The sequence below is a fragment of the Bos grunniens genome, chromosome 15 (assembly GCF_055505025.1).
Source record: "Bos grunniens cultivar Pamir isolate PY7600 chromosome 15, Bosgru_T2T1.0, whole genome shotgun sequence".
Taxonomy (NCBI): Eukaryota; Metazoa; Chordata; class Mammalia; order Artiodactyla; family Bovidae; genus Bos; species Bos grunniens.
Genome location: NC_141179.1, coordinates 82,538,681 through 82,556,957, shown reverse-complemented (window position 1 = coordinate 82,556,957; position 18,277 = coordinate 82,538,681). Strand labels below are relative to the sequence as shown.

Genomic DNA, 18,277 nt, shown 5'->3' with positions numbered 1-18,277 from the left:
CCCTTTGCTAATGTCAAATGCCACAGCACCTGATATCAACAAATTCTGACTCTCCCAACCTCCGTATGTTACCTGTGGCATCCCCTTGACTGAGATGAGTACTTCTGTTGCTGGCTGAGCAGTGAGCACGGTAAGTATAATGACAATAATAAGTGTAAGTGTAGTCGCCCAGTCATGTCTGACTCTTTGCGACCCCATGGACTGTAGCCTATCAGGCTCCTCCGTCCATGGGATTCTCCAGGCAAGAATACTGGAGTGGGTTGCCATTTCCTTCTCCAGGGGATCTTCCAGACCCAGGGATCAAACCTGGGTCTTCCACATCACAGGCAGACACTTTACCCTCTGAGCCACCAGGGAAGCCCAATGACAATAATAATAGCTCTCGTTTATATAGTTTCTTAGAACATTGATGCTGTTCTCTGTGCTTTACATGTCTTAACTTATTTAATCCTCACAACAACTCCATGAATAGGTACTATTATTCCCATTTTATGTAGGAAATGGAGGCTTACAGACACTAAATAATTTGCCTGAGGTCCAGGGCAGTTTGGACAGAATCAGGGCTTGAAACCATGTCTCTCTAGAGGTTCTCTAGGAGACCCTTGAACATGCTGTTGTATAGATTTCCACCAAGTTTCACATACTGGGGAATTATCAAAAATAGGAAAAGTTAGGGTAAAGAATGTCCATTTCTGGAAGAACAAAAATGGTATGGACCTAACAGAAGCAGAAGATATTAAGAAGAGGTGGCAAGAACACACAGAAGAACTATACAAAAATGATATTCATGACCCAGATAACCATGATGGTGTGATCACTCACTTGGAGCCAACATCCTGGAATGCAAAGTAAAGCAGGCCTTAGGAAGCATCACTAAGAAAAAAACTAGTGGAGGTGATGGAATTCCAGTTGAGCTATTTCAAATCCTAAAGGATGATGCTGTGAAAGTGCTGCACTCAATATGCCAGCAAATTTGGAAAACTCAGCAGTGGCCACAGGACTGGAAAAGGTCAGTTTTCATTCCAATCCCAATGAAAGCCAATGGCAAAGAATGATCAAACTACCACACAATTGTACTCATCTCACACGCTAGTAAAGTAATGCTCAAAATTCTCCAAGCCAGGCTTCAGCAATATGTGAACCGTGAACTTCCAGATGTTCAAGCTGTATTAGAAAAGACAGAGGAACCAGAGATCAAATTGCCAACATTTGCTGGATCATGGAAAAAGCAAGAAAGTTCCAGAAAAACATCTATTTCTGCTTTATTGATTATGCCAAAATCTTTGACTGTGTGGACCATAACAAACTGAAAAATTCTTCAGGAGGTGGTAAAACCAGAGCACTTGACCTGTGTCCAGAGAAATTTGTATACAGGTCAGGAAGCAACAGTTAGAACTGGACATGGAACAACAGACTGGTTCCAAACAGGAAAAGGAGTACATCAACCCTGTATATTGTCATCCTGTTTATTTAACTTATATGCAGAGTATATCATGAGAAACACTGGGCTGGAGGAAGCACAGCTGGAATCAAGACTGTTGGGAGAAATATCAATAACCTTGGATATGCAGATGATACCACCCTTATGGCAGAAAGCAAAGAAGAACTAAAGAGCCTCTCAATGAAAGTGAAAGAAGAGAGTGAAAAAGTTGGCTTAAAGCTCAACATTCAGAAAACTAAGATCATGGCATCTGGTCCCATCACTTCATGGGAAATAGATGGGGAAACAGTGAAAACAGTGACAGACTTTATTTCTTTTGGGCTCCAAAATCACTGCAGATACTGGCTGCAGCCGTGAAATTAAAAGATGCTTGCTCCTTGCAAGAAAAGTTATGACAAACCTCAGTTCAGTTCAGTCGCTCAGTCATGTCCGACTCTTTGCAACCCCATGAATCGCAGCACGCCAGGCCTCCCTGTCTATCGTCAACTCCCGGAGTTCACTCAAACTCATGTCCATCGAGTCAGTGATGCCATCCAGCCATCTCATCCTCTGTCGTCCCCTTCTCCTCCTGCCCCCAATCCCTCCCAGCATCAGGGTCTTTTCCAATGAATCAACTCTTCTCATTAGGTGGCCAAAGTATTGGAGTTTCAGCTTCAACATCAGTCCTTCCAATGAACACCCAGGACTGATCTCCTTTAGGATGGACTGGTTGGATCTCCTTGCAGTCCAAGGGACTCTCAAGAGTCTTCTCCAACACCACAGTTCAAAAGCATCAATTCTTCAGTGCTCAGCTTTCTTCACAGTCCAACTCTCACATTCATACATGACTACTGGAAAAACCATAGCCTTGACTAGATGGACCTTTGTTGGCAAAGTAATATCTCTGCTTTTCAATATACTATCTAGGTTGGTCACAACTTTCCTTCCAAGGAGTAAGCGTCTTTTAATTTCATGGCTGCAATCACCATCTGCAGTGATTCTGGAGCCCAAAAAAATAAAATCTGACACTGTTTCCACTGTTTCCCCATCTATTTCCCATGAAGTGATGGGACCAGATGCCATGATCTTCGTTTTCTGAATGTTGAGCTTTAAGCCAACTTTTTCACTCTCCTCTTTCACTTTCATCAAGAGGCTTTTTAGTTCCTCTTCACTTTCTGCCACAAGGGTGATGTCATCTGCATATCTGAGGTTATTGATATTTCTCCCCACAATCTTGATTCCAGCTTGTTCTTTGTCCAGCCCTGTGTTTCTCATGATGTACTCTGCGTATAAGTTAAATAAGCAGGGTGACAATATATAGCCTTAACGTATTCCTTTTCCTGTTTGGAACCAGTCTGTTTTTCTATGTCTGGTTCTAACTGTTGCTTCCTGACCTGAATATAGGTTTCTCAAGAGGCAGATCAGGTGGTCTGGTATTTCCATCTCTTTCAGAATTTTCCACAGTTTATTGTGATCCACACAGTCAAAGGCTTTGGCATAGTCAATAAAGCAGAAATAGATGCTTTTCTGGAACTCTCTTGCTTTTTCCATGATCCAGCAAATGTTGGCAATTTGATCTCTGGTTCCTCTGTCTTTTCTAATACAGCTTGAACATCTGGAAGTTCACGGTTCACATATTGCTGAAGCCTGGCTTGGAGAATTTTGAGCATTACTTTACTAGCATGTGAGATGAGTGCAATTGTGTGGTAGTTTGAGCATTGTTTGGCATTGCCTTTCATTGGGATTGGAATGAAAACTGACCTTTTCCAGTCCTGTGGCCACTGCTGAGTTTTCCAAATTTGCTGGCATATTGAGTGCAGCACTTTCACAGCATCATCTTTCAAGATTTGGAATAGCTCAACTGGAATTCCATCACCTCCTAGATAGCATATTAAAAAGCAGAGACATTACTTTACCAACAAAGGTGTATCTAGTCAAAGCCATGGTTTTTCCAGTAGTCATGTGTGGAAGTGAGAGTTTGACTATAAAGAAAGCTGAGCACTGAAGAATTGATGCTTTTGAACTGTCGTGTTGGAGAAGACTCTTGAGAGTCCCTTGGACTGGAAGGAGATCCAACCAGTCCATCCTAAAGGAGATCAGTCCTGAATATTCATTGGAAGGACTGATGCTGAAGCTGAAACTCTAATAGTTTGGCCACTTGATGCGAAGAGTGGACTCATTGGAAAAGACCCTGATGCTGGGAGGGATTGGGAGCAGGAGGAGAAGGGGACGACAGAGGATGAGATGGCTGGATGGCATCACTGACTCGATGGACGTGAGTTTGGGTAAACTCTGCGAGTTGGTGATGGACAGGGAGGCCTGGCGTGCTGCAATCCATGCGGTTGCAAAGAGTCAGACACGTGAAGTAAAGAACTTCCAGAAAAATGGAAGCTCCTAGTGGTCATGTTACAGTTTCCACATAGAAATATATTTGCATTTTTGTTTTGGTGGAGTCCCAGAATTGTTCAGCCTTGTCCATAACTGGAGGAAAAACAGCAAACATGCTACTGATGAATCCTTGCTTTGCGATTTTTGACACCTTAAGAAAGTTCGTGTTTTGACCCTCCTCTGTCTTATTTCTTGGTTTGTTACTTATTCACATGCATCCCCAATCCCACAACTATATGTTAAGGTCTTTGAAATTAACTCACGGTGACTTTTAAGTCTCCTTGGACTGCAAGGAGATCAAACCAGTCAATCCTGAAGGAAATCAACCCTGAATATTTATTGAAAGGACTGATGCCAAAGCTGAAGCTCCAGTACTTTGGCCACCTGATGTGAAGAGCCATCTCATTGGAAAAGACCCTGATGCTGTGAAAGATTGAGGGCAGGAGGAGAAGGGGACGACAGAGGATGAGATGGTTGGATGGCATCAGTGACTCGATGGACATGAACTTGAGCAAACACTGAGACATAGTGAAGAGCAGAGAAGACGGTCGTGCTGCCATCCACGGGATCAGAGTCGGACGTGACTTAGTGGCTGAACACCACCACCACAAGGGATAAATGATTTATTTCAGAGAAAATCACACTTTCAGAAATGGAGGCTCTTTTACAAAGAATATTAAGACTTTGTGTTTTATAGTATTTGATGAGTTTACCATGTACCAGGCTGTTCGAAGAACTTTATGAGCATCAACGAATACGTTCCTCATAACATCCATAAGAAGTAAGCACTATCATCACCTCCTTTTTATAAATGAGGGACTGACGTGCAGAAGGGTTATGTCGCCTGTAACAGTTTTGTTGTGAATTTAGGAAGTCATATCGCTGTGAGATAATGGAATTAATGTCCTAGCATAGTTTTCATTACTCCTCTCATGATTCTGTCTGATTCTATCAGGAAAGTTAGTGACAAATCTCTTCTAAAGATATCTGCACTATCAAAAGAAATAACGTCAAGTGATGTAGATATATCATGTTGTGCCTTCACAAACTAAGGTAGGTCTCTACAGACAGTTTAATTGCTTCTTCTCCAGGTGGAATGAGAGATGGTGGCTTCCCTCCTGGGTACGTGATCCCCTGATAACTTCATGTACGCATAAATCCATCTGGTTTCCATTCACTGGCCTGTAACATCGCAATGACTGTGACATTGTTTTAGATGGACCAGTCTGTTTGTCAGAGGCCCTTTGGCATTCTTCTATAAATCTTAAGGTAATAGTTTGTCCATTTTACTAAGTGGACTTATTTCCCAGGCATATTACTCTGAGACTGTAACAACAATCAGGGATAAAACCCCAAGCTAAAATGTCCATGGTGAGTACGATAATCCTTTCTTGACATTGCTCAGCCCTTTACAGAGTGCATGCAAGGATGTTCTCCTATTTGTCCTCACAGTAACATCCCTGTGTGACACATTTGAAAGTATTTTATCATCCTCACTTAAAAATTACATTTTCCTTATATCTCCCTGCCTCTGGAGAACTTCAGTCTTTGTGATGAGACATGTAGAAAAAGCTTCAATAGGATACTTTCTCTTTGAGTGGGACTAACAATTTGAAGGTCACAAGGGAAGTTGTGCCACTTTCCTTGAAAAGTAAGGTAAATTTCTAGATCAGTTCTATGGCCTAGTTTAGACTGTGGTCTTACAAGATGTGCTGTGTAAAGTTACAAAGGCAGTGTGTCCCCGTGAATTTCTTTGGAGTTTAAAATCCTGAGTTTTAGTGCTCTCATGTTCCCAAGCTAGAGTCCAGATGTTTCAACAACTTTCATTAACTAATAAATGACTTTTCTCAAGTAATAGAAGATGATATTTTTCTGAGCACAATCCCTGTATTTAGGGCGGCACTCAGAAAATGGTGGGTACTCAGTAAATGTTTACCAAGGCACTGAGTGGACAAATGAAGACACGAATAAGTCACTAAATGAACTCCATGGAACCACTATGAAGTACATGGTCCTGTGTTACTAGAGCAGTCTCGGGTGTAACTTTGCATGGGATTTTAGGAAGCCCGAGATCAAAAGATTTAGGCTTTTTGAATAAGAAATCTACATGAAAAAAAATATGATTTACATTGTCGCTCAGCACATCTACCCACCTAATGCGTACAGTAGAAATAAAACTTTCATGGAGCCCTAGCGTATTTTTATCTGCAATGTACCTTCACTTCCTGTGCTTTTCTATCTTCTATCTATTAGTTTCAGGCACACAACACAGTGGTTTGATATTTGTATATATAGTAAAATGATCATTAGAGTAAGTCTTGATAACAGCTGTCACCATGCATAGATACAACTTTTTCAAATATGCAGTGTAGCATTATTGCGTATAATGTACATTATATTCCCATGATTTATTTTGTAACTGAAATTTGTCTCATCTGACTCTTTCACCCCCGTCACCCACCCTCCACTCCCCCGTCTCTGACAGCCATCAGGTTAAACCATCCTGGATTCATCTTGCGATCTAAACATATTTCACTAAGACTGACTCTTGAACAACATGAGATTTAGGGGCAGTGACCCTCAGCACAGTCGAAAATCTGCATTTAACATGCAATTGACTCTCCATTTCTTAGACCTCAGATAGATCATAGTTGCTTGGATGATAATCTCATTCTTCACACTGTTCACCTCCAGAAAGACAGTGATATATCACTTTTTTCTCAGGTGATAATCTAATAGGAGAGCTGAGAAGATCAAATGAAATATTTATTCTTCTCAGACTACTTGGCATATGGTAAGTGCTCAATGAATAGGAGTGATGTCTTGCTTAGGAATGACAGTGATAAAAGTATAAATAGGGACTTCAGATTTTGCCTTCCAGTGCAGGGGGTGTGGGTTTGATCCCTGGTCAGGAAGCTAAGACCCCACATGCCTCAGAGCCAAAATAACCTATATGTGAAACAGAAGCAATATTGTAACAAATTCAATAAAGATTTCAAAACTGGTCCACATCAAAAAAAGTCTTCAGAAAAAGTAATCTGCAGAGGAAGCACAACTTTCAACCGGTATAAAAATAAGCAATAGACATTAGCAGTATGTATGTGCTCAGTCACATCCGACTCTTTGTGACCCCAGGGACTGTAGCCCATCAGGCTCCTCTGTCCATGGGATTCTCCAGGCAAAAATGCGGGACTGGGCTGCCATTTCCTCCTCCAAGTCATCTTTCCTTCCCAGGGATCGAACCTGCATCTTCTGCACTGCAGGCAGGTTCTTTACCTGCTGAGACATCAGGGAAGCCCAAGCAATAGGTATTTTGTACATAATGAAGTGGTTGTTTGGAATAGCTGGGTGGGGTCAGGAACTAATGAATACAGTGCATGCCTTTACAGATGGCAAGATGCAGGTGAGAAGCTGCCAGTCTCAGGGTTATTGGGAACCTTATATTGATAGATACAATGGTCATCTAGGTTAAATGCACCCATCCCAGCCCATTTAATTCACTGATTCCTAAAATGTCGATGTTAAGTCTTGCCGTCTCCTGCTTGACCGCTGCCAATTCACCTTGATTCATGGACCTGACATTCCGGGATCCTATGCAGTATTGTTAGAACTGGACATGGAACAACAGACTGGTTTCAAATCAGGAAAGGAATACGTCAGGCTGTATATTGTCACCCTGCTTATTTAACTTATATGCACAGTACATCATACGAAATGCTGGGCTGGATGAAGCATAAGCTGGAATCAAGAGTGCTGGGAGAAATATCAACAACCTCAGATATGCATATGATGCCACTCTTATGGCCAAAAGCAAAGAACTAAAGAGCCTCTTGATGAAAGTGAAAGCGGAGAGTGAAAAAAGTTGGCTTAAAACTCAACATTCAGAAAACGAAGATCATGGCATCTGGTCCCATCACTTCATGACAAATAGATGGAGAAGCAATGGAAATAGTCACAGACTTTATTTTTTGGGGCTCCAAAACCACTGCAGATGGTGACTGCAGCCATGAAATTAAAAGATGCTTGCTCCTTGGAAGAAAAGCTATGACCAACCTAGGCAGCATATTCAAAAGCAGAGACATTACTTTGCCAACAAAGGTCCGTCTAGTCAAGGCTATGGTTTCTCCAGTGGTCATGTGTGGATGTGAGAGTTGTACTATAAAGAAAGCTAAGTGATGAAGAATTGATGCTTTTGAGCTGTGGTGTTGGAGAAGACTCTTGAGAGTCCCCTGGACTGCAAGGAGATCCAACCAATCCATCCTAAAGGAAATCAGTCCTGAATATTCATTGGAAGGACTGATGCTGAAGCTGAAACTCCAGTACTTTGGCCACCTGATGCAAAGAACTGACTCATTGGAAAAGACCCTGATGCTGGGAAAGATTGAAGGCAGGAGGAGAAGGGGATGACAGGATGAGATGGTTGGATGGCATCACCAAGTCAATGGACATGAGTTTGAGTAAGCTCTGGGAGTTGGTGATGGATGGGGAGGCCTTGTGTGCTGAAGTCCGTGGGGTCACAAAGAGTTGGACACGACTGAGCAAATGAACTGAACTGAGCTATACTGACAGTGGTGTCAAGGCGTGCTTGAATCATTCAGGTGACGGAATGTGCATGAGTCATTTTCCATGCATCAATAATTCATCCATTTTGCTTCCCTTGTTCTGACAGGTGAAACATCATTTCAAAATGCCCTTCATGGAGAACAGCACTGAGGTGAATGAGTTCAGACTCTTGGGACTGACGGATGCCCCAGAGTTGCAAGTCCCCCTGTTTATAATATTCACGTTCATATATCTCATCACTCTCACTGGAAATCTTGGGATGATCATGTTGATCCTGCTGGACTCTCGTCTCCACACCCCCATGTATTTTCTCCTCAGCAACCTCTCTCTGGTGGATTGTGTTTACTCCTCAGCTGTGACTCCCAAGGTGATGGCTGGGCTTCTCACCGGAGATAAGGTCATCTCCTACGGGGGGTGTGTTGCTCAGATGTTCTTCTTTGTGGCCTTTGCCAGTGTAGACTGTCTGCTCCTGGCTGTCATGGCCTGTGACCGGCATGCCGCCGTGTGTAAGCCTCTACATTACGCCAGCACTGTGACCCCCTGTGTGTGCGCTCAGACGGTCACGGCCTGCTACGTCTGGGGCTTTGCTGAGTCTGCCATCCACACTGGATTCGCTTTCTGCCTCTCCTTCTGTCGTTCCAATGTGGTCCATCACTTCTTCTGTGATATTCCTCCAATCCTGGCTCTTTCCTGCTCTGATATCTACGTAAATGAGATGGTTCTCTTTATTCTAGCAGCTTTCAATGTCTTTTTTGCCCTGATGGTAATTGTGAGCTCCTATCTGTTTATATTCTTTGCCATCCTGAGAATGCGCTCAGCAGAGGGACAGAAGAAAGCCTTTTCCACCTGTTCTTCTCACCTCACTGCTGTCACCATCTTCTATGGAACTGTGATCTTCATGTACTTACAACCAAGTTCTAATCATTCTATGGACACCGACCAGATGGCATCTGTGTTCTATACAATAATCGTACCCATGTTGAACCCTCTCGTCTATAGTCTAAGGAATAAAGAGGTTAGTAATGCTTTCAGGAGAGCCATTGAGAAGATGAAGCTTCTGTTCAGTACACAGATTTAATTAAAGAGATTATACAATATGTATTGCTAATCCATTATCTATTATTTTGTGATAAACTCCCAAGAAACTTAGTGGCTAAAGTAGTAGTTAAAGTGAAAGTGTTCATTGTTCAGACGTGTCCAACTCTTTGTGACCACAAAGACTGTATTCTGCCAGGCTCCTCTGTCCATGGGATTCTCCAGGCAAGAGTATTGCAGTGGGTTGCCATTCCCTTCTCCAGGGGATCATCCTGACCCAGAGATTGAATCCAAGTCTCCTGTATTGCAGACAGATTTTTTACCACTTAAGCCACCAGGGAAGCTTAAAACAACTGCTTATTATTTCTCTTAGTTCTATGGTTGGCAGGACGTTTATTTTTCTGCTTTCACATGGACTCATGAGGATGCCTATTTTCTGCATGGTTAGCTGGGCTGAAAGTTTAAAGATGTCCTTATATATCTGGATGCTGACTCTGGCTACTCTCTATCTCTTCTACACATGGTCTTTGATCCTCCAGAGGCTGGAAAAGCTTTCTCTCATAATATTTTCAGGCTAACATTCTCACAGTGTGATAGCAAAACTAAAAATCTTCTTAAAGTCCAGACTCCCAACTCATGACATTTTTTTTTGACCATGTTATACTAATCAATGCATGTCAAAAGGATGGTCAAGATCCAAACATGAAGAAAAAGACTCTGTCTCTTGAGGAAAAGAACTGCAAAGAATTTCTACCCATAATTTATTTATCACAATTAGGTTAAACTTCTGTAACAAAGAGAGACAAAATACAGTCGATTTTAAACTAGAACTATTTATTTCTCAAATAGTGGTAGCTAATGCAGCATGGTGAAAATGAATTATCTAGACAACTTGTGTGTCTCGGATATCCTGGGACCAAGTTCATTCCACATTGTCTCTTTCCACCATTGCCTAGAGTCTTGAAAGTCTGTCTTCATTATAATTATTATATCTAGAGGAAAGGAGAAATAGGTAAACTAGAGGAAAAATAATTTCTTTTCAAGAAAGTGATGTAGATGCTGTACACATTATTACTGAATACATTCCATTGGCAAGAATTTACCATAAGCTGTAGCAACATGAATGTATTTGGGTAGTTTCGGCTCAGTGGTAGGGATTGCATTGAATTTGTAGACTGCTTGAGGTAGTATGGCTGTTTATTTTTTATTTTTTTAATATAAATTTATTTTAATTGGAGGCTAATTACTTTACAATATTGTATTGGTTTTGCCATACATCAACATGAATCCACCATGGGTGTACATGTGTTCCCCATCCTGAACCCACCTCCCATCTCCCTCCCCATATCATCCCTCTGGGTCATCCCAGTTCACCAGCCCCAAGCATCCTGTATCATGCATCGGAACCTGGACTGGCGATTCATTTCACATATGATATACATGTTTCAATGCCATTCTCCCAAATCACCCCACCCTCACCCTCTCCCACAGACTCCAAAAGACCGTTCTATACATCTGTGTCTCTTTTGCTGTCTCGCATACAGGGTTATCGTTACCATCTTTCTAAATTCCATATATATGCATTAGTATACTGTATTGGTGCTTTTATTTCTGGCTAGGCCTGGCGTGCTGCGATTCATGGGGTCGCAAAGAGTCAGACACAACTGAGCGACTCATCTGATCTGATCTGATCACTCTGTATAATAGGCTCCAGTTTCACCCACCTCATTAGAACTGATTCAAATGTATTCTTTTTAATGGCTGAGTAATACTCCATTGTGTATATGTACCACAGCTTTCTTATCCATTCATCTGCTGATGGACATCTAGGTTGCTTCCATGTCCTGGCTATTATAAACAGTGCTGTGATGAACATTGGGGTACGTGTGTCTCTTTCAATTCAGGTAGTATGGCTGTTTTAACAATATTAAGTCTTCTGATCAATGAATATAGACTATCTTTTGTTTTTTTGTATCATCTTTGGTTTTTTTAAACAATGCTTTGTAATTTTCAGTGTACATCCAAGTCTTTCAATTCTTTGATTAAGCTTATCCTTAAGTATTTAATTCCTTTTGATGCTATTGTAAATCAGTTGAGCCTCAAACATTCCTCAACATTAGAGGCATAGGCCCTCTGCACAGTTAAAAAATCATATATAAGTTTAAAACAAATTGTGATTCTACATCTGCAGATTCAAACAACCATAGATTGTGTACTACTCTTATACATATTTAGTGAAAAATAATCAACATATGAGTGGACCCATTCACTTTAAACCCATGTTGCTCAAAGCTCAACTGTACAGCTATTAATTTCCTTTCCAAATTGTTCATTGTTGGTGGGTTGGGAAAAGGAAGAGCTGTTTTCTGCAAAAGAGACACATAAGGAAATATTTAGAGTGATAGAACTAGTCTATATAGTACTGGGATGATAGATACTTGACTATGCTTTTGTCAAAACAATGAGACTATCTTCCTGATGGTTCAGATGGTAAAAGAAACTACCTGCAGTGCAGGAGACCTGGGGTCAATTCCTGGGTCAGAAAGATCCCCTGGAGAAGGGAATGGCTACCTGGCTCCAGTATTCTTGCCTGGAGAATTCCATGGACAGAGGAACCTGGTGGGCTACAGTCCATGGCGTTTCAAAGAGTCAGACACGACTGAACAACTAACACTTTCACTTTCACTTTTCCTTTCATGGAACTATCTATATCTATATAAATATAGATATCTATTTGTCTCTATATATCTATATCTATATCTATATATCTATACTCCAGGTTTCTCTGCTTAGAGGGCCAGTAATAAGTGATGCCCAGTAGCAATAACTATACCCAACATACCACTCAATACTAAATATCATTATCTAATAAAAGGAAGGAGAGAAGAGGAGGAGAAGGGGACAGAGGATGAGATGGTTGGATGGCATCACTAACTTGATGGACACGAGTTTGAGTAAACTCCGGGAGTTGGTGATGGACAGGGAGGCCTGGCGTGCTGCAGTCCATGGGGTCTCAAAGAGTCAGACATGACTGAGCAACTGAACTGAACTGAATAAAAGGAAGTCCCATGGATGGAGGAGCCTGGTGGGCTGCAGTCAATGGGGTCGCTGGAGTCGGACACGACTGAGCGACTTCACTTTCACTTTTCACTTTCATGCATTGGAGAAGGAAATGGCAACCCACTCCAGTGTTCTTGCCTGGAGAATCCCAGGGACGGGGGAGCCTGGTGGGCTGCCATCTCTGGGGTCGCATAGAGTCGGACACGACTGAAGCGACTCAGCAGCATGGTTCTTTGGAGAACTAGCTGATGATAGGATTGGGACAAGGATAATACAGAATGAACCTGGAATACCTTGCAGTTCCAGAAAATAAGGAGGAACCCAAAAGACAAAAGGGTTGGGGCATATTAGAAGGAAACAGGAGTAAAACTGAAAGTGCTCCCAGTAGCCAAAGATGGAGCAATTTGAACAATGCAATAACCATGGTACCAAAGTGTAACCCAAAGTATAAAACAAATATACATGACTCCATGCTGATATAAATAACAAACAAATAAATAATTCTTCCTTATATAGAAAAATTCTAAGCTATATATTTAGACTTCCATTAGAAGGTAGAGTATATTCCCTTCTACCTTAAAGGTGGGCTGAACTTAATGACTTCTCTCTGGAGTACAGATTGAAAGGAGAAGAGTTAGCACTACATTGAAGAACCTGCAAAAGTATCTTGAGCAGGTGGTCGAGGTTAACATCCCCCAGTGACAAGTCTTGTTGGTAAAATGCATTATCTGATAGGATGTGATACAAAGGCCACTTATCCTTTCTCAAACTTATACATTCTGTATAACTGTGACCAAAAAATCAGCAAACATATGTTGAAAGACTTTCAACAAAACACTGGTCCAGTACTCCTTAAGGATATTAAGTTAAAGAAAAATAAGGAAAGACTGAGAAACTGTCACAAATCAGAGGAGAATAAAGAGAGATAACTAATATATGCAATGTTGTGTCCTTGATTAGATTTGTGAGAGCAAAATGACATAATTGAAAATATCAGTAATAATCTGAATAAATTATTGAAGTTTTAGATAATAGTAACATGTCAATATTCGTTTCTTAGTTTTGACAAATATGATAAAATGTTAAAAATAGAGGAAACTGGGTGAGAATTATGTAAGTCTTAGAATCATTCGAGTTAAATGAATAATTATTTATGAAGAAATTTTGCAAATTGTATCAGGTAGGAAACTTATAGTCTCATAGTTTGCCTTTTTGATTTACTAAATAAAATTCATTTCATGTGTTATTTTCCCCTTAATGAAAAATCACTAATGAAAAATTTAGATGATTTGATATTAATCATTTAATACTGTTGGTTTCCAAAAAAATTAATTTGTCCAAAAGTACAAACAGTGAGTGAGAATATAGATAAAAAAGCTGTATCTCCTGAAATGCTCTAAAATTATTATCTGAAGAATTCTCTAAAGAGTAGTGAACTATAATTATCAGTGATTCAGATATATTGACTTCTGGACACCAAATTGAATTCTTTAAACAAACGTTTATTGAACTATTAGTATGAATCCGGTCATTATTCATGTACTGTGCATGAAGTTGTTCGTAAAGAAGACAAGGTCACTCCTCTTGTGTACTGTGTGTTTTGAGGAGAAAGGTAAATAACTGAATCAAGAAGGAAATAAAGTTCTTTCCTGGTGGTGCAGTGGCTAAAACTCCATGCTCCCATTGCAGGGGGCCTGGGTCCGAACTATTAACAGATCCTACATGCCACCGTGAGGATCTCACATGCCTCAGCTAAGACCTGGCACAGTCAAATCATTAATTGTAAAAAGCCTTAAGAAAAGAAATAAATAGGGTTTGGGCAGTGACCAGAGCAAAGAAAAATAAAGCAAGGAATGTAAGAAGGGAACAGTGTCCACGGGGCCGGGCTAACTATGACATGGTAACAATGAAGCAAGCCTGAAGGAAGAGCGGGAGCCTTTGGTCATTACAAACAGCGAGTACAAAGACCCCGGGGAAGAAGCACGCTGAGATTGTCCAGGAACAGCGAGGAACGCGGCGTGAAAGAAGCCGGGAACAGGGAGGGCACCACGTGGCTCATCTAAAACCGGAGGGTTTATGAGTGAGCGGCTTTAGCCATTGTATAGTCTTTCCAGGGAGGAAAATGGATGACATGATTATCAGTGCATTTTTTTTTTCAAAATGTTAGAGACTGTAGTCATATACGGGACAACTGGAAAGTTCCGTTATTATTGACTGATCACCTTTTCTTGTACTGTGGGCTTCTTGCTTCTCAAGATTATCCTGTGACCTTACTCTTTGTACCAGATGACACACTAAAGACAGAGATTTTGATTTCTGTAAAATGTTACATATATGTGGTGCTGAATAAATCATCCAATAAAATCATATATTTTTATTAAAAATCCATGTCACAATTTTCCTCATTCTGGACTCTGGAAACAGTTTCTCAGCTAGATAAACAATGTCAGACATGAACATATATTGATTATTTTAAATTTTTATTTAAAAGCTGGTGATACTCCAACTCCTTTAACAAATTTCTCACTCCTGTGTGTATGCGCACTTACGAGATTCTTACATATGCTTCTGGTAGTGGGTTTCTGCGTGCCGTGTTTTCATATATGCTAGCATTGCCACTGCAGCACTCTTGCCTGGAAAATCCCATGGACGGAGGAGCCTGGTGGGCTGCAGTCCATGGGGTCGCACAGAGTCGGACGCGACTGAGCGACTTCACCTTTACTTTTCACTTTCATGCATCGGAGAAGGAAATGGCAACCCACTCCAGTGTCCTTGCCTGGAGAGTCCCAGGGACGGGGGAGCCTGGTGGGCTGTCATCTCTGGGGTCGCACAGAGTCGGACACGACTGAAGCGACTCAGCAGCAGCACCATTGCCACATGATAAAGATAATATCAACATGCGAATAAATCAAATATAATTAACAAAATTCACTACAAGCAGGATTTTAATATTCTTAAGGTCCCCTCTGGCCATCCTCAATCAACTATCACATATTTGAACTTAATTTTTTTGTTTTTCTAGACGATAGATTTTCAAAAAAGGAATGTTGTTACCGTAGTAATTTAGGTGCAGTACAAGCCTTAAAATGTGAATTACTGCATGATGACAGTCTGAGGGGAAAGAAACTAAGTCATTTGGATCCTACAACTTTCAAAGGTGTAGCTTCGAAAATTATGCCTTCTTAACCACCTTCTTGAAAGCGTTTTTGACCTCCTTGTTTATAGACCAAGGGGCTGAGCATGGGGATGACCATGGTATAGCACACAGACGCAATTTTGTCTGTGTCCATGGGATGACTGGAGCTGGGCTGAGAGTACATAAAGATGCCTGTCCCATAGAAGATGGAGACTGTGGTGAGGTGAGACACGCAGGTGGATAAAGCCTTCTGATATCCCTCAGCCGAGTGCATCTTCAAGATGGTGGTAAATATGAACAAATAGGAAATCAAGATAACCAGGAGGGCAAACTCAATACCGAAACTTGCCACCACATGGATAATCAGCTCACTGATATGTTTATCAGAGCAAGAAAGAGCCATGACTGCTGGAATATCGCACAAAAAGTGGTGGAGCACATTGGCCCTACAGAAGTAGAGCCGGAAAATGTCTCCCGTGTGGACGGAGGCATCCAGGAAACCACAGAAGTAGGGACCCATAGCCATACAAGTACACACACTTGCTGTCATGGTGGTGTTATAACGTAGGGGGTTGCACACTGCTGCGTAGCAGTCATAGGCCATTGAGGCCAACAGGTAACTTTCCACAGTGGCAAATGCTGCAAAAAAGAACCTCTGAGCAGTGCATACATTGTAGGAGATGACCTGGTCTCCTACAAGGAGCCCAGCCATCACCTTGGGAGTGACAGCTGTGGAGTAGCAAAAGTCCACCAGAGACAGATTTGTAGGGGAAAAGTACATGGGAATGTGGAGACGAGACTCCAAGAGAATCAGCAGGATCAGTCCCAACCACATTGACAAGATAAATGAGCAGGAATATTATAAAGAGGGGGACCTGCAGTCCGGGGGCACTGGTGAGTCCCAGCAGGATGAAATCAGGCACTCCTGTATTATTCCTCATGGATGCAGTTTTTGAATCACAGGAGGTCCTATGGCAAAGAAAAAGAAAGGAGCACAGTGATAAACAAATGGGAGATTGAAAGTGAAATTAATTCAGCATTGTGGGCACATATGTGCATATATACACATATACAAATATTTCGTTAATGGGATAATTTGAACTTCTCCACATCTGAAGTACAGACTAAACAAAATTTAAGCCACAAAGTATCTGTAGAGTTTCACACTGTTGAAGCTGAGGGGTCTTCATGGACCATTTTCCAACTTTTAAATTTTGTAAGTTCGTGAACTGAGATGTAGAAAATATTATGTCCTGACTAAGATGAGCCATCTTGAATAAATATATCTGTTAATTAAGTTTTTCTCAGCCTAGTAAATACTTAGGTCTAAATTGCTCAATTTCCCCAAACTGCTCTGAACACTTGACACGTATTTTCTTTTATTTCTCTCAACAACCCCATGAGATTGATTGTTATCCCCATTTAATTCATGAAGCACAGAGGCTGAGTATTGTATTTAAGTTTATAAAATTATGACTGCCAGAACAATGTCTGTACCCAGCTTCCGGCGTGGCTCAGATGGTAAGGAATCTGCCTGCAATGCAGGAGACCTGGGTTCGATACCTCTGTCAGGAAGATCCCCTGGAGAAGAGAATGACTACCCACTCCAGTATTCTTACTGGGAGAATCCCATGGACCGAGGAGCCTGGAGGGCTACAGTCCATGGGGTCGCAGAGAGTAGGACACGACTGAGCGACTTTCACTTTCAGAGTGATTCCACTGGAAGTGTGAGTGATTCACTGGAAGTGTGCGTGATTCCACTGGAAGGGTGAGTGATTCACTGGAATTGTAAGAGATTCCACTGCCAGTGTAAGTCCACTGTCTTAACTGAGTTTAAAATCAAGTTGAACTTAATTCAGTTTACAATTACTCTGTCTCCAGTGTTCTAACCCAGCCTTTGCAGTTTTACAGTGAAGTAACTGAGAGACACATGCCCAGTGCCCGTGGTGGGATAACTGGGGCGGGAGGGGCTGTACGACCTGCAGAGACAGTTCAGCGAGGTGGGGTGCAGCATCCAGCAAGAAGCCTGGGCTCTGAGATGCGGTGCACACAGCTTGCCTCCCACTACCTGGGAATCACTGAGCCTGACCTAACTCCCCTGAAGTGATCTTTTTCATTTACAAAGTGACAATCGTAATGAAACTAAAAAAGTGTTAGTTGCTCAGTCATCCGACTCTGCAACCCATGGACTGCAGCCAGCCAGGCTCCTCTGCCCATGGAATTCTCCAGGTAAGAATACTAGAGTGGGTTGCCATTCCCTTCTCCAGGGGATCTTCCCAACCCAGGGATTGAACCTGGGTCTCCTGTATTGCAGGCGGATTCTTTACCAGCTGAGCCACCGGGGAAGTCCCTGTGTAATGAGACTTAACAAGGTATTATTATGAGAATTAAAGGAGATAAACATATTAAAAACGATGAGTAGAATGCTGGGTATTGAGTACAGTCTGATCACATCAGATGTAGTGTTAGTATTAAGATGAACTGGTCACCTCCATGATTGCTTGAGAAGCGTGGGTGGTGAGGTGCGAGGTCCAGGCGGGGGTGAGCGCTGTAGTGCTGTGGCTTCCTCTCGCCTTTGGCCCACTGACATTTTCCTGTGTCCTCCAGGCTTTCCCAGGCTGTCCCGCTGTACAGAGAGGCTCTTCTGGTCATTCCATGCGAGTGATTCTTTTGCT

At 41.8% G+C, this 18,277-nt stretch overlaps 2 protein-coding genes across 2 annotated transcripts; one reads left to right on the top strand and one right to left on the bottom strand.

Annotated features, from left to right (window-relative positions):
* Positions 1-8,495: 8,495 nt before the first annotated feature.
* Positions 8,496-9,449, top strand: LOC147358819 (olfactory receptor 5B2-like). Its single transcript, XM_086338229.1, has one exon. The coding sequence runs from the start codon at positions 8,496-8,498 to the stop codon at positions 9,447-9,449; it is 954 nt and encodes a 317-aa protein (XP_086194355.1).
* A 6,199-nt stretch (positions 9,450-15,648) lies between these two features.
* Positions 15,649-16,437, bottom strand: LOC147358818 (olfactory receptor 5B2-like). The gene has a single exon (XM_086342151.1). It carries the CDS (start codon positions 16,435-16,437, stop codon positions 15,649-15,651), a length of 789 nt encoding a protein of 262 aa, XP_086198277.1.
* Between the last annotated feature and the right edge of the window lie 1,840 nt (positions 16,438-18,277).